The sequence below is a fragment of the Cololabis saira genome, chromosome 17 (assembly GCF_033807715.1).
Source record: "Cololabis saira isolate AMF1-May2022 chromosome 17, fColSai1.1, whole genome shotgun sequence".
Taxonomy (NCBI): Eukaryota; Metazoa; Chordata; class Actinopteri; order Beloniformes; family Belonidae; genus Cololabis; species Cololabis saira.
Window position 1 is genome coordinate 33,568,338 of NC_084603.1, and position 16,458 is coordinate 33,584,795.

At 43.1% G+C, this 16,458-nt stretch overlaps 1 protein-coding gene across 1 annotated transcript in view; it reads right to left on the bottom strand.

Annotated features, from left to right (window-relative positions):
- Window positions 1-10,959, bottom strand: part of LOC133463739 (pro-neuregulin-3, membrane-bound isoform) — a 483,022-nt gene extending 472,063 nt beyond the window's left edge. The window contains exon 1 of the mRNA XM_061745451.1: window positions 8,545-10,959. Within this exon, the coding sequence (XP_061601435.1) occupies window positions 8,545-9,241 (697 nt within the window). The 5' untranslated portion in view covers window positions 9,242-10,959. The remainder of the gene's footprint in view (window positions 1-8,544) is intronic.
- Between the last annotated feature and the right edge of the window lie 5,499 nt (window positions 10,960-16,458).

Consider the following 16,458-nt stretch of genomic DNA (forward strand, 5'->3'; position numbering starts at 1 on the left):
GGTCTACGCAACACGAACTTTGGGTCATGACTGAAAGATCACGGATACAAGCGGCCGAGATGAGTTTCCTCCGCAGGGCGGCTGGACGCTCCCTTAGAGATAGGGTGAGGAGTTCGGTCACCGGGAGGAGCTCGGAGTCGAGCCGCTGCTCCTTCACATTGAGAGACATTGAGAGGAGTCAGCTGAGGTGGCTTGGGCATCTGTACCGGATCCTCCTGGACGCCTCTCTAGGGAGGTGTTCCAGGCATGTCCCTCCTCCCTAGGGAGGTGTTCCAGGCATGTCCCTCCTCCCTAGGGAGGTGTTCCAGGCATGTCCCACCGGGAGGAGACCCCGGGGAAGACCCAGGACACGCTGGAGAGACTATGTCTCTCGGCTGGCCTAGGAACGCCTCAGACTCCCCTCGGAAGAGCTGGAGGAAGAGTCTGGGCATCTCTGCTAAGAAAAACTGCCCCCATAACCCGCTTCTGGATAAGCAGAAGAAGATGGATGGATGGATGGATAGATTTAAATGTGCCCAGATACTTCCTTAAATGTTTTGGGCATAATCAATATATTTAAACTCACTGTTTATACTTGTTATTTATGTATACAACACCATTAATAGGTGCAGATGCACTGTAGCAGATGCAGTAAAATAATGCTCTCTTGAGTCAGAAAAGGTCTGCCAAGAAATATAAAATCTAACAACGCCCTTACTAAACCAGTCTTGACTCCATAGTTGCTAATAGTCAAGGATCTTTTGCTGGGGTAATCAGTAAAATTGATCGCTTTTTTTGAAATACATTGGAATTAACTGATCATTTTTTCCCCCCCTTGAAAGTGTGAGACGGAGGATAAAATCATGAGGCCCTACAGCTAGGCCCACTGTACCATCGCCATAAGCAATGGATTGATTGATTAGCTTTAATGTGCTGTTTTCTCTGAGCTATGCTTTGCATCAGTGTTAAGATTACCCCAGTGTTCAATGTTCCATTTATAATGTACATCAATACTGTGTTAGGCTGGCTTTAAAGCTTGAATTAGTGTGTATGAGCCTATACTGTATACTTCTCAGTTTAAAAGATGAGGGAAGTACTCTCACAGACAATCCTAGATGTGGAGTAGCAATAACACATCAATGCTGATTTGTGGTGCATCGTTGGAAATAACCTACTTATTGAGACAGTTGATAAATTAACCAGTATCAACTGCTCTATGGAGCAAAAGGCCTCGGTTGTTTGACAAAAAGGAGTTGCTATGCAGAAAAATTTAAACATGGGTCATTTGATATATTTACATAAGATATGCAGTATTTCATGGTGTGCCTAAAGGCCAGTCTCAGATTCAAATTTCTCCATTTTGTCACAACTTAATCTTCCCTCTGACGGCACTGCATAGAAGCAGGCTTCAGCATGAGCTGTTGGCTGTGGATGAACTCATAACAGTCTGTTTGCTTACTTGTGTTAAACGGTTTGATGCTGTAGGCCAACCGACAGATTTAATAAGAGGAATAGACCAAGGTGGGCCAGGGGAAAAGGGGAAGGGGATGTAGATTATTGCTTCTCTGGAAGTCTCTCTTAATTAACAACTCACAACAATCAATATGTTATTCTTTTACCCTTGCTGATGTTCACATATGTATACAAATTTTAATCGATACTATTTTGAAATTAGTTTCACAATGTATTATGAAATATTTCATTAAAAAAAAACAAGACATCTATAGATTTGCAACAGGTCTGACAAAAATCTGTATTGTGCAGGTCCCGGTACTGTATTCTTCTAAGAAACAGCCGGTTAAATGGCAGAAAAGGAAAACATCTTTAAAGAGTTAGAAAAAGAGGTTATGTCAGGATAAGGCTTGGACAATGGGTTTGCACAATTTTCTGCAAAAAAGAAGAAAATCCAGTTGGCAATATCATTGTCCGCATCCCATCAGCAGCCAGAAACACCTCGGGGACTGAGGGCACTGGAGCAGCTAGTTAGCAGTTGACAGCTTTCTCCAGAGAACCGACACAGGGCAGGTGAGTCCCAGAAAAAGGAATTAACTTCTTTTACAACAGCCTTACCCATCCCAACCCCCAGCCACCCACACCCGGCTCCATTAACATGCAGCAGGTTTCATTTAATCAATCAACTCAAGGCTGAATTAGCAGCATTGTAGAATTTCAACCTTGGGAGTCATAAAATTACTTCTGTCAACCAGCTTTCTCTCACTACCAAAAACAATCTGGTCCAGAAAGAGAAATCAAGGCACCTGAAGCATCTTTATTCTCTGTAGATGTATGCAGTACCAGGAATTGCACAGCATTAGCTAATTTGCAAAAGGGGCATCCTGAATTATTCAAACTTTCCACTACATATTGAACATGTTTCTCTTTTGCATCATTAAACTTTCATCACTCTTCCTCCTGCAAAACGTTTCATCAGAATGAATCAAAGCGATGTTGGCTTTATTTGGACAGTATCTACACCAGGTTTGAATTCTAGCTTGGATAAGATGACGGGTATTTGATCTGTTCAGTTTGTGGTCAGACGCAGCGGCCCGTATCAATCACAATTTGAGATAAATGTTAGAAGTGCACTGTAATGTTAACAAATGAAGGAGAAGCACAAGACGGAGGTTATTTTCTTGGTTGGCACTAAAATAAAGTGGATCATGATGTAAAGATTTTTCTTCCTATCCTAATTCTTGACATCAGGCAAGTTACAGACAAATATATCTCAATTAGCATGGAGATAATATCAAGTAAGGATTGTTGTCAGTTTTGTAGGACAAACTTGGACGCTCCTTGTTGAGTCATTGCATGAAGCCTGGGCCCTGCCCACTTGAGATTGGTTGGTTTTGTGCTGGTGGAAGTGGTACAAGACCCATTTCATGAAGTGAGTGGGTATTACTGGCCAGGTTATTACATTTGTTGTTTCCCTTGTTGCTCTTTTTTCCCCTTTTGTTGAGAGGAGAGAAATGAACGAAAAGTTAGAACTGTTAATCAATAAGTCAGTTAAAGGCCAATGGTCACGAGTTGTGGTTGTTTGTGAGGTTAGAGGCTGTAAATAGAAGCACCTAATACAGGCTTTTTCTCTTAATGGAGTCTGGTTTAACATTTAGGGTTTGGGTGAGGACTTTGAAAATATAGTAAGAAAAGAGTCACTGCTCCTCCAGACTAAATTGAGCCAACTGAAGTGTTTTGGGCATCAAAGGATCCCCTCCAGATACTTTCCAAGGAAGATGTTTATCCCCTCTAAATGGGTCCTTGGGAAAGACCAGGACTTGCTGGAGGGGTTATGTCTCTCAGCTGGCTTGGGAAGGCCTGACTATCCCCCAGGAAGAGCTGGAGAGATGGCTGGGGAGGGAGATCTCTTTTCAGACTGTTACCCCTGAGGAAGGGTGATGGAAGGGTGGATTAAGTTGTTGTTGGGACGCAGCTCTCTCTACGATTCAAAAAACACCTATACTGGGGAAAGTCAGCCTCATAAATTAAGTTAGGTTTAAACCAGCCCTAGAAAAATGGGTTTTTAACATTTCAAAGCATCAAGTCCCAATTATTCATAGAGTGCTTTGCATTGCCAGAAAATGCATTATAATATAATGATTACCATTAGAGTTTGTGTCCCTTTACATTTGTCTCCATACTTTTGAATTATTAAAGTTTCTGGCTTTGCAAGAGTCAGAGTGCAGCATCAAAGATTTAAAAAAAGATACCACGTCCCTGCACTACACTGCTGTCACAACAATCAGCAATAAACACTACTTCGCTGTTTGTGGTTGTCATGTCTGTGCTGGAATATAAGCATAAACTGTGTCCCTTCGGCCTCTTCACAGCACCGACGAGGGATCCTGAAACAGGGCGGAAGGAAAGCACTGCCTTGAACATGTCACTTTAGCATCATCTAATGAGAAACTTCCCGCTGCTGACCTTATATCAAAACAATCCTTCACCAGTCAGACGGCTGCAGCTTGTGAGCCATTGCAGAGTGTGTGTGTGTGACTGATAGGTGGGCGGATGTAATTCTGTTGCTTCCAGAGTCACGGTGATAGGCCGTTAATCTGGATTTAGGTTTCAGGACCACTGTTTGCATGAAACATAATCCTGTTGAGTGGCTCAGCAGGAAGACCTCACACTGCACCCGAGCACCTTCTGTAGCTTGGACTTGATAGTCATGTAATAATGACCCACTACTAATAAGAATTTCTCGATTCTTCCTTATTTTTTGAATTATGTCATTGAGCTAATACAATATCATCGCTAATCACTGACTAAAGCTGTCGAGGGATTTGTTTATAACTGCATTCACTCAGCTGGCCACTTACATGGCTTTTCTTTTCAATTATTTTTCTGTGTGTGTACGGACATTTTCAGTTACAGAAAGATAACACAACATCCATCTTACTCATATTCACTTGAGGGTAATAAATGAAGTGTAGCATCCTCATGTTTGCTCCTCCAGGAGAATTCTGTGAGAACATTGTGATGTCAAATTCCTTGAATGCTTGAGTATATTTGGCTTCTGACGCTGATTCTGGCAGACTCTTCTGATTTACAGTACCTCATTTAAATCAAGTCTGCAAAACGGATCATGCGTCGCAATCAGAGGTCCGATCTTTGCAGCTTCTTCTCTTCTGGTGTCATTATCTCTTAGACATCATCGTGACATTTTGCTCTGGCTCCTTATCATGGTATCATTTTTCAGAGATCTCCACCTTATTCTGCTTCTTATCACACTGGGGAAGCTTAAGAACTTGAAAGGTCTAACAGAATTTGATATGCCAGCCATTCTTGCAAAGTGACATTTGCTACAATTTAACAACTTAACTATCGTATCTTCCCGTGGCATTCTGATCTCCTCTTGTTGACAGTTAAACAAGGTAGAATGTCATCACATACTTCCAAAGCTGTACTGGGGTAAAAGTGGCATTCATTTCCTGCAGTGAAAAAACAAGAAGCCTCCATTTGGACCATCTCTAAGGCAACATTTCGGAGCAGACAGAACATTAGAGTCGCAACATGGTCCATGGTTCAAATAAACCCAGGCTCCCATCAGAAGCAACCCCACCAGACCCCCACTGTGTTTTTCCACCATCCTCTAAATGATGCAGAGCTCTTCCTAGCAACACCCGTGCTTTTGGATTGTTGAGATTAAACGTTTAACTGAAAGCTTTGAGTTTGCATGTGAATCACAACATTATGCTGTAACTTGCTCATTTAATGATGTAAATTTATGTTAATACTCACCATCCAGCCCAAGAATAGTTGCCAAGAGCTTGCCACGCCTTCCTCTTTCTGCTAATATCCTGAAGCAAAGGTTTGGTAATGTTAAATTATATGTGTTTTTTTGCTTATAAGATGACCACCTCCCATCCAGTGTTGTAGTCACATCTTATCAGAACTGTTGACTTGATTTCCCAAGATACTCCTCCTCTGGATATCGTTATGTCAAACTAATAAACTCAGAGACTGCTCATGGTGTTTCTTTTCTTTGTGTTTTATTTTGAAAATTAACTGGATTTTGGTATTATTATTCCAGTGCCTTACATCTGGCCAGCTTGACCTCCGGTGTGTAGATAAGAAATCCTGCTGAACGCCAAAATAGACCAGGCATGTATCATTAAGGTAGCTGAGTGGAGGATGGCTTTAGGGATGCCTCTAAAACACGTTGCATTGCTGCTGTGTCCACCCTGATTGAGTAGAGTAGCTGGTATTCAATATCTGCACAGTTCAGGTAGCTTTACAAAAGGTGCAAAGCCACCATGGCACTTCCATGCTTTGTTAGACCAAGGGACGTTGCAAAATAAACTGTCATACACCCAACCCATAACCCATGGTTACCTGAGAAAAAAAGTGTTGTAAAAATCCACAATATAAAATTTTCTCATGTTGTTTTGGATGCAAAAAATGGTTCTTCTCCTCCTCATGAGTAGCGTTCATCTGAGCTTCCACCAGAATTCCCTCACAATTCTCCAAACTAAGTACTGTGATCACTGTCTACTGCACGTAAGCCACTAAATACTTATAGTTAAAGAAACCCCACTTTAAATCAAGTATTCCCTTAAGAAGCTTTGACTAATCAAGGTTGAAATTAAGTAATGAGTGCTTTTAATGTCAATGTCATTGTTGAACACATGAAAAAGATCATGTTTCATAGAACCCACGAGACATAAATAGTGGTTTACATCAGTTTGCTTCTGGATGGATTTTGCATCAGTGTGAGCACATTTTGCTCACTTAGCAGACCAGCGACAGCACCACACCCCAGTGGGAGTTAAAAATCTATGTCACTGTTGATTCTGTGCCCTACAAAGACAAGCACAGCATTGATAAGACACACAGATGGCCAGCTATACTTAAAATTCTCTCTGTTTTGGAGTACAATTCAACACAGGCAATTCCATGATAGCATATAAAACATTTACACATAATGGAAAGTTAATGTGAAAATGATGGCCTTTTCGAATCAAAGCAGCATGTGGGTGGTGGAATAGAGGAGGTGGGAGGGTGAAGGGTGTTTAGGATTATCGAACAAGCGGAGTATTCTGAAAGTGGAGGAACTTTCTAGGCGAGCCAGAGAAGGAGTGACATTTTCCATAGGATATCTATCAGCGAGGCTTAATGGCTTGCATGAGCACGTACTGGAGAAATGGCATTCTTTTTAAATGGTTAATTAATAAATGAATGGTTGATGATGAATGACCCCCATTTTTCCTGCTGTTAATGAACTGATACAGCCCCCTCCACAACATAACTTATTATCAGCGGGTGCAGTCCCTGGTCTCTGGTGTAATCTGGGGACATTTTCATTATCATGGACACAATAGGAGCAGCTGCATCCCTGCAGTCCAGCAGACTCATGTAGAAGCAGGTGGAGTAGAGTGATTTATTTATATATGACTGCAGTCTTGTATTGTCAATGATTTAATTAATTGTGCCAATCATGTAACTCACTCATATGGCCACATTGTTTCATGTTAGCATAACAATGGTACTACAGTCCATAAAACCTTCCCATGGGCCACTTCAGTCAAATGTTATAAATGTATTCATAATCAAATGGTCCAGATCTGAATTTAAACCAAGATAAAGTCAGTAGTAAGGTAACACTAAACTGCAACAGAAAATTCAATTAAATGTATGAAGAATATCCTGGAATTTTGTCAAATGCTTGCATATTTGCCAGGGTTTTAATCCTTAACAGACATGGGGGAGGGGCCTGTTAGAAATAGTGTTCATATGATAAAAATAAGACCCTATCTTTGAAACTATGCATAAACCCAAGATAGAATCAAAGACAGAAGCAGGTCCAGCACACAACGTGACACCATTTTGCGAGTAGAGAGATCTATCATGGAGGGAGTGTGTGTGTGGTGTGTGTGTGTGTGTGTGCGTGCATGTGTGTGTGTATACACGTATGTGTGTTTGAGTGTGAGTCAGTGACTGCTGCAAGAAAATCCCCCCTCGTTCTAATCAATATAACGAGCACTGGGATGGTTTAATTCAAGGACAGAGGTGATAAAAGCAAAAGGAGCAGGAGAGGAAGCAGCATCCATCAAGAAATGGATCTGCTTCCATTTCTTTTTCAAGCAACCCAAATATAACCACATCCATTTCTCCTGGGAGGTCAGATATCGAGTAACACAAGCATTACAAAGTTCATACTTTGTTTAACTGTGAGAGAAAACTACGTAACTTTTATGAAAAGGATTGCAGGAAACATTCAACCTCTCAGTCCCACAGTTTTGAAACACTGAGGTTACAAGTAAACACCACCACTCAGTGTACATGAAGCAGGACTGCATCCTTAGACGTGTCAAGTCAAAGCGCATGAACAATTCAATAAGTTGTGTGAACATTAAGTACAATAAACCATACTGGCTAGAAATCTTATAAGTCAATTTTCTTCCCAGGTGAAATACACAGGCTTAGGGGTGGGCACATGAAAAAAAGTATCCCACCAATGTGTACGTGTGGCAGTCCATACTGTATTTTGAACACATTCTTTGTATTTTTATATAGAAAATTAAATTAAGGCAAATTCACATCCAATCTGAGCATACCCAGTTTTAATACCCCCCACAGCCCCAATGTCCCAAATTCCATACAAACGGTTTTAGTGTGTTTTATGAGCAAATATGCAGTATGTTCAAGACTGTTTTTATAAAAAAGACATTGAACTACTGCTTATTATGCATCCATATGTGATGCAGAGAAGCAGAGGTATTGATTATTGAGTCACGCATAGTTCAGATAACTTTACAATACCAATCCATACTATTGATCACTCGTCAGCAATAGGTCTTCAGTCCTCCGGAGTGTCAATTCTACCATTCTGATATTAGGGTGGCCAAACATGTTGATTGCAAGCCAAATGATTCAGAGGAAACTACAATTTTAAACCAAGACAAAAATTAAAGTTCAATTGTTCTTGGAGGAATAAGAACAACAACTAATGAACAAACCTTCATGGCAATATGTTTCTCCAATAATCAGTTCAACCTAAAGGCTACACCGCATCTATACTAAAGTCTGAGGTGAGGATGTCCAAAAACACTCAGGAAACGAAAGACTTACGTGTTTTGCGGTGGTTATGCGCCCGCGTGGTGAGCGTGGTGGAGACCACCTCAGTAGTTGTATGTTCTGCCGACCACAGCTGCGTGGAGTCATGGAGAACCGTTGGATTAGGTGGAGATGAGCTGGAAGTTGCCCCTCCGATTATGAAGGTTGTTCTTGTTGCTGCAGTGGTTGTAGTAAAACCAGAAGGTCCCCGTCCATTGCGATTTCCGGGATTCCGAGGTGTCACCTGACTACCTGAGGCCCCGCCGCCTCTAGGACCTATAGTAGTGGTGGTAACAGTAATGCGAGTTCTACCTTTTGCCACAGTTGCAGTTCTAGGTGTGGGGTTCCCACCTTCGACTGTTGGAGTAGTTGTAGTAGTGGTAGTATCAGGGCCTTTGGGAATCCCACTTGGCTTGGAGAGAAAGATTGGATCTTGGCCTATTCGATTAGCATCCACCAGATCTGTTGGCACATAATCCCGCACTGTACCCACAACAATCCATTTCAGCAGCATCAGGCTCAGTCCAAGGCCAATAAAACCAATAAGTAATGGGACCACACACAGCCATGTCTGCTGCCGGGGCCAAAGCGCACATCGAAGTGGTCCCCGGCCCTGATCCTGGCCTTCTCCACGGCCCCCAGAAGCCCCTGAAGCCTCAGGTTCCTCCAGGATTACTGCCCCAGAAACAGTTGCCCCAGAAGACTCACTCATCTTTCCCTGCCGTTCTTTATGGCACGATGAGGGTTAACCTTGTGATAGGCATTGATAGGACATGGCAGAAAGGTTCCCGACGATGCCACACATTAAGAAGACAAAGGGAGAGGAAAGGATGTGGACAGAGAAACACCCCAAGGACTCTGACTCTCAATAACAAGTAGACAAATATGTATTCCAAGGATAGAGAGAAGGCCAAGGGTGCGGGAGATACATGCAGACACACAATCACAAATGTACGAGCACACACACTCACATTCAGAGACACCCAGTGAGATATTAGAGAGCTGGCGTAGAAGGATAATCGCCTGATTAGTCTGTGTTTAGTCCTGTCAGGCTGTTCACCGAAACTCCAAAAATGTTCACGACAAGGGACGCAAGAAGGAGAAGCGGAAAAAGTGATTCATTTACCGGGAAAAAAGAGGGATAAAGAGAGATGGGTGCAAAGGGACATCTTCACATCTGTGCATGTGAGAAATCCATGGCATCAATACTTGCATGTCAATGCAGCAAAGATCCACATGTATAATTTCTCAGCTTGGACGTGTCACCTCCTTGTAAAATCCACAGTGGGACAGGGTTCAGGGTGTGAAACTTGCAGGGTGGGTCTAGTTGCTTCCCTACCCTGTGCAGGACCAAATATACAGCCTGTTCCAACACCTTTAGCCGAGTCAGCTTCCTTCAGATCCCAAAATCCGTCCGTTTCGTAACTGAAACAGTGAGACCAAAGAGACGTATGCGTCTGTTCATTACGCTCCTGTGATCATCTGCTGTCAGCCTCCCCGTTTTCTTTTTCTTTTTTTCTTTATTGGTCACTCTTTGGATCCAAACCCACTTTGTGTCATTTATCTGTTCTCTTAATCCCACGAGGCTTTGAAGGAAGCCGGCAAAAATCCAATTGAATTCCCAGATCCAGTGAAAAAAAGGAGACTTCAGATAAGGACAGAGAGAGGAAGAGGGGAAAAATGAATGAGGGGTGTTGTCACGCAGTATCACAGGGCGGATAAATCTGCAAGTGCGATGAGTGATCCTGCTCCTTCTCCCGTCGGATGTGGATCAGATTTCCCCGAGCTGCCCGCTCAGCCCTCTGCTGTCTCTGTGTACTGTTTAACACTGCAGCTGGTGCTCAGAAAGCCTCCTCTCATGTTTTGCAAGAAACATTCCGCTACATAGGGATAAAATATAGGAGGAGGGTGATGAGAAGAGTGGAGAGGATAAAAATAAAGAGAAAGATAAGAAAGCAAGCTATAAAAGGAAATTAGAAACAGGATACCATAATGTTAAAAAAAGAAATCATTTATATCCTGCTGAGTCTGTACTCTGAGTGTTGTTGATCTCCTCAGTGCCCGAAAGCCTGCCCTATTCCCAGTCAGCCCGTGATTTGTTGGTCTGGTTGCTGGGATCCTCTGCTTGTCCTTTCCTCCAAGATGCTTTTTGGGAGATGAGTAGAAATTTCCGCCCCGTGCCGGGATGAGGACCTGCAGTCGCTGCGGCGAAGGCTCCCCCAACCTCGCGCCCGGAGTTAGCAGCATCCGATGATGCAGCCGCCTTTACCTGTGGAAAATTGTAATGCGGACGCACATACAGCTGTCTCCCTGAGCTCCCGCTACTGAGAGACAGAGAACGAATGAGAAGGGGGAAAAAAAATCAGACAGAGCGGAGTGCACACTGGTAGAGCAAGGGAAGAGAGGGGGATAAGAAGGGAGGGAGAGAGGGAGGGAGGGAGGAGAGAAAGAGGCTGCACCTGCTAGATGCACCAGTACTGGGAAGCATGCCCACCTCCGTTTGCAGGGAGGGGAGAGAATAAAGATGCAGGATGCATACAGAAAACTAGAAAAAAAGGGAGTGGAGGTGTGCGTACAGATAAAGATAATGAGACAGGGAGGAGGGAGAGGGACAGAGAGCTCTGCAGCAGCACATGAGGCAGCTACCAGCGAGAAGCCTGAGCTCCAGACGGATCTGAGCGCTGGCGCTAAGCAGGAGCCGTCACTCATACGCTCGGCCACACCCATTGCAAGAAATGGGAAAAGAGGCGGGTGGTTAAAAAAAAGGGGACTCACTGACATGTCGTACATTTATGTTGACAGGGTGGATTTTGTTCAGAATTTGGTTATAAATCTGGATCTGTTTGACTACAGTAAGGGGTTTTTGAGGCATTTGTAATAATAACTAGAAAATTTCTGGAAATTTTGATATGGGCATGCCCTACCGCCCATTCGAGCCCTCTCGCTGCTTTGGTTTGGGGCTGCAGTGTTTGTGTTCGGGGCGGTTTTATGTCAGTTTGAGGTGTTTACGGTTGTATTTCATTCATTCCTGTGCTCCCAATAGCTATTAATGGGGCGCGCTTTTTGCCGTCTAGCGTCCCCACGGTAACGCTTTTGACTGAGAAAAGCAATGGCCATCGAGGCACGATGGAGACGCATCCAACGATGTATGCCATGCATGGGTGCACGTTCCGGTTCAGGCTACGTTAACGGATAGTTTTTTTTTCCACCATGGTTTTAAAAAACCCATCCGAATGAATGGGGCCATTTGGCATGGATTTTACATTAAACTTTCCTTAAATCACAGCTTCATGAAATTTTAATACGTTGAAGGTCACAGCGTGCCGAGTCAGGGAACATTTGTATGATGTCTCTACGATAATCTGTTGCCTAGCAACAAGTGTCCAAAGTCAAACGGAAATTAAAAAAAAAATGAAAGGTCAATATCACAAAAACTTAAAAAAATGGCATAATGAGGTTCTAGGCTCCGTTAGTGCCAATCGGGCCGAGTGTTTGAAAGTTTGAACTATGTCTCTACGATAAAGTCCGGCCGAGCAATAAGCGTCTGAATTTTCGCCTTTTTTTTGGCTTTTTGGCATCTAGCGTTGCCACGGTAGCACTTTTGACTGAAAAAAGTAATGCCCATCGAGGCACGATGGAGACGCATCCAACGATATATGCCATGCATGGGTGCACATTGCGGTCCGAGCAGTATTAACAGATTGTTTATTCACATGCTCTCCCATACAAATGCATAGGTTTTTGTTGCCATGGTAACAAGCCCCATAGGATAGAATGGGACAATTTGGCTTTAATATCTCAAAAGCTGTAAACGACAGCGTAATGAGACCTCAGTATGTTGTAGTCCACATCAACCTGAGTCTTTTAACGTTGGAACAAAGTCTCTGCGATACCGCGTTGCCGCGCAACAAGCATCCGAAGTTCCGTTAGCATCAAAATGAACAATGTGGAATATCTCAAAAACCGTAATAGCAAGCATGACGAGACTAAAATATGTTGCAGTACAAAGCGTCCCGGGTTTGTCAATGTTGTAATGATGTCTGTACGATAAACCGTTGCCTAGCAACAAGCGTCCAAAATAAAATTGATTTTTTTTTTAAATTGAAAGTTAAATATCGCAAAAACCGTAATAAGTAGCATGATGAAGTTTTATGGTCCTTTAGTGACTATCGGGCCGAGTGTTTGAAAGTTTGAACGATGTCTCTACAATAAAGTTCGGCCGAGCAATAAGCGTGGGAATTTTCGCCTTTTTTTTTGCTTTTTGGCAACTAGCGTTGCCACGGTAACCCCTATTACGGAGAAAAGTAATGCCCATCGAATCACGATGGAGACGCATCCAACGATGTATGCCATGCATCGGTGCACGTTGCGGTTCGGGCCGTATTAACGGACGAAAAAAAGTGCGGAATAAGAATAATAATAACTAGAAAATTTCTGGAAATTTTTAATATGGGCATGCCCTACCGCCCATTCGTCCCCTCTTGCTGCTTTGGTTTGGGGCTGCAGTGGTTGTGTTTAGGGTGGTTCTATGTCAGTTTGAGGTGTTTTTACGCTTGTATTTCATTCATTCCTGTGCTCCCAATAGTTATTAATGGGGCGCGCTTTTTGGCATCTAGCGTTGCCACGGTAACGCTTTTGACTGAGAATAGTAATGCCCATCGAGGCAAGATGGAGACGCATCTAACGATGTATGCCGTGCATGGGTGCATGTTCCGGTTCAGGCTATGTTAACGGATAGGTTTTTTTTTCATCATGGTAAAAAACCCCATCCGAATGAATGGGGCCATTTGGCCTGGATTTTGACATAAATTTCCTTAAATCCCAGCTTCATGAAATTTGAGTATGTTGAAGTCCACAGCGTGCCGAGTCAGGGGACATTTGTACGATGTCTCTACGATAACCTGTTGCCTAGCAACAAGCGTCCAAATTCAAACAGAAATAAAAGAGAAAATGAAAGGCCAATATCGCAAAAACTGTAATAATTAGCATAATGAGGTTGTAGGGTCCGTTAGTGCCAATCGGGCCGAGTGTTTGAAAGTTTCAACGATGTCTCTACGATAAAGTTCGGCCGAGCAATAAGCGTCCGAATTTTCGCCTTTTTTTTTGCTTTTTGGCGTCTAGCGTTGCCACGGTAACACTTTTTACTGAGAAAAGTAATGCCCATCGAGGAACGATGGAGACGCATCCAACGATGCATGCCATGTATGGGTGCATGTTCCGGTTCAGGCTATGTTAAAGGATAGGTTTTTTTTTCACCATAGTACAAAACCCCATCCGAATGAATGGGGCCATGTGGCCTGGATTTTGACATAAAATTTCCTTAAATCCCAGCTTCATGAAATTTGAGTATGTTGAAGTCCACAGCGTGCCGAGTCGGGAAACATTTGTACGATGTCTCTACGATAACCTGTTGCCTAGCAACAAGCGTCCAAAGTCAAACGGAAAAAAAAAAAAAAATGAAAGGTCAATATCACAGAAACTGTAATACTTGGCATAATGAGCTTGTACGTACCATTAGGGACAATCGGGCCGAGTGTTTGAAAGTTTGAACGATGTCTCTACGATAAAGTTCGGCCGAGCAATAAGCGTGGGAATTTTCGCCTTTTTGTTTGCTTTTTGGCAACTAGCGTTGCCACGGTAACCCCTATTACGGAGAAAAGTAATGCCCATCGAGGCATGATGGAGACGCATCCAACGATGTATGCCATGCATGGGTGCACGTTCCGGTTCGGGGCGTATTAACGGACGAAAAAAAGTGCGGAATAAGAATAATAATAAGAAAAGGGAAACCTTTTCTAGATACTAATATATCGCCTTCATTTTCATGTTTTTCCTCGTTTTTCCGGCCGTGTTTTAGTTTTTGGGGATTTTTTTTTTCCACATCCGAGCGGGGTCATGCTGTACACCCGCTGGTGCGCAGTGGGACTTTTGCGACTTTAGCTTGTTAGCAACATTGCCTTTTGGGCCATTCTGGACGATTGCAATATGGTCATGCCATTACTTGGCATGCCCATAACTAGAAAATTTCTGGAAATTTTGATATGGGCATGCCCTACCGCCCATTCGTCCCCTCTCGCTGCTTTGGTTTGGGGCTGTAGTGGTTGTGTTTAGGGTGGTTTTATGTCAGTTTGAGGTGTTTTTACGCTTGTATTTCATTCATTCCTGTGCTCCCAATAGTTATTAATGGGGCGCGCTTTTTGGCATCTAGCGTTGCCACGGTAACACTTTTGACTGAGAATAGTAATGCCCATCGAGGCAAGATGGAGACGCATCTAACGATGTATGCCGTGCATGGGTGCATGTTCCGGTTCAGGCTACGTTAACGAATAGGTTTTTTTTTCACCATGGTACAAAACCCGATCCGAATGAATGGGGCCATTTGGCCTGGATTTTGACATAAAATTTCCTTAAATCCCAGCTTCATGAAATTTGAGTATGTTGAAGTCCACAGCGTACCGAGTCAGGGGACATTTGTACCATGTCTCTACGATAACCTGTTGCCTAGCAACAAGCGTCCAAATTCAAACAGAAATTTAACAAAAAATGAAAGGTCAATATCGCGAAAACTGTAGTAATTAGCATAATGAGGTTGTAGGGTCCGTTAGTGCCAATCGGGCCGAGTGTTTGAAAGTTTCAACCATGTCTCTACGATAAAGTTCGGCCGAGCAATAAGCGTCCGAATTTTCGCCTTTTTCTTTGCTTTTTGGCGTCTAGCGTTGCCACGGTGACACTTTTTACTGACAAAAGTAATGCCCATCAAGGAACGATGGAGACGCATCCAACGATGTATGCCATGTATGGGTGCATGTTCCGGTTCAGGCTATGTTAACGGATAGGTTTTTTTTTCACCATGGTAAAAAGCCCCATCCGAATGAATGGGGCCATGTGGCCTGGATTTTGACATAACATTTCCTTAAATCCCAGCTTCATGAAATTTGAGTATGTTGAAGTCCACAGCGTGCCGAGTCGGGAAACATTTGTACGATGTCTCTACGATAACCTGTTGCCTAGCAACAAGCGTCCAAAGTCAAACGGAAAAAAAAAAAAAAATGAAAGGTCAATATCACAAAAACTGTAATACTTGGCATAATAAGGTTGTACGGTCGGTTAGGGACAATCGGGCTGAGTGTTTGAAAGTTTGAACGATGTCTCTACGATAAAGTTCGGCCGAGCAATAAGCGTGGGAATTTTCGCCTTTTTTTTTGCTTTTTGGCAACTAACGTTGCCACGGTAACCCCTATTACGGAGAAAAGTAATGCCCATCGAGGCATGATGGAGACGCATCCAACGATGTATGCCATGCATGGGTGCACGTTCCGGTTCGGGCCGCATTAACGGACGAAAAAAAGTGCGGAATAATAAGAAAAGGGAAACCTTTTCTAGATACTAATATATCGCCTTCATTTTCATGTTTTTCCTCGTTTTTCCGGCCGTGTTTTAGTTTTTGGGGATTTTTTTTTTCCACATCCGAGCGGGGTCATGCTGTACACCCGCTGGTGCGCAGTGGGACTTTTGCAACTTTAGCTTGTTAGCAAAATGCTAGCAACATTGCCCTTTGGGCCATTCTGGACGATTGCAATATGGTCATGCCACTACTTGGCATGCCCATAATAATAATAATAAAAATAAGAAAAGGGAAACCTTTTCTGGGTACTAATTTACGCCTTCATTTTCATGTTTTTCCTCATTTTTTCGGCCGTGTTTTACTTTTTGGGGATTTTTTTTTTCCACATCAGTGCGGGGTCATGCTGTACACCCGCTGGTGTGCAGTGGGACTTTTGCGACTTTAGCATGCTAGCAGCATTGCCCTTTGGGCCATTCTGGACGATTGCAATATGGTCATGCCACTACTTGGCATGCCCATAATAAGATAATAATGATGATGATGATGATGATGATGATTATGATGATATAATTCATAGGTTTTAT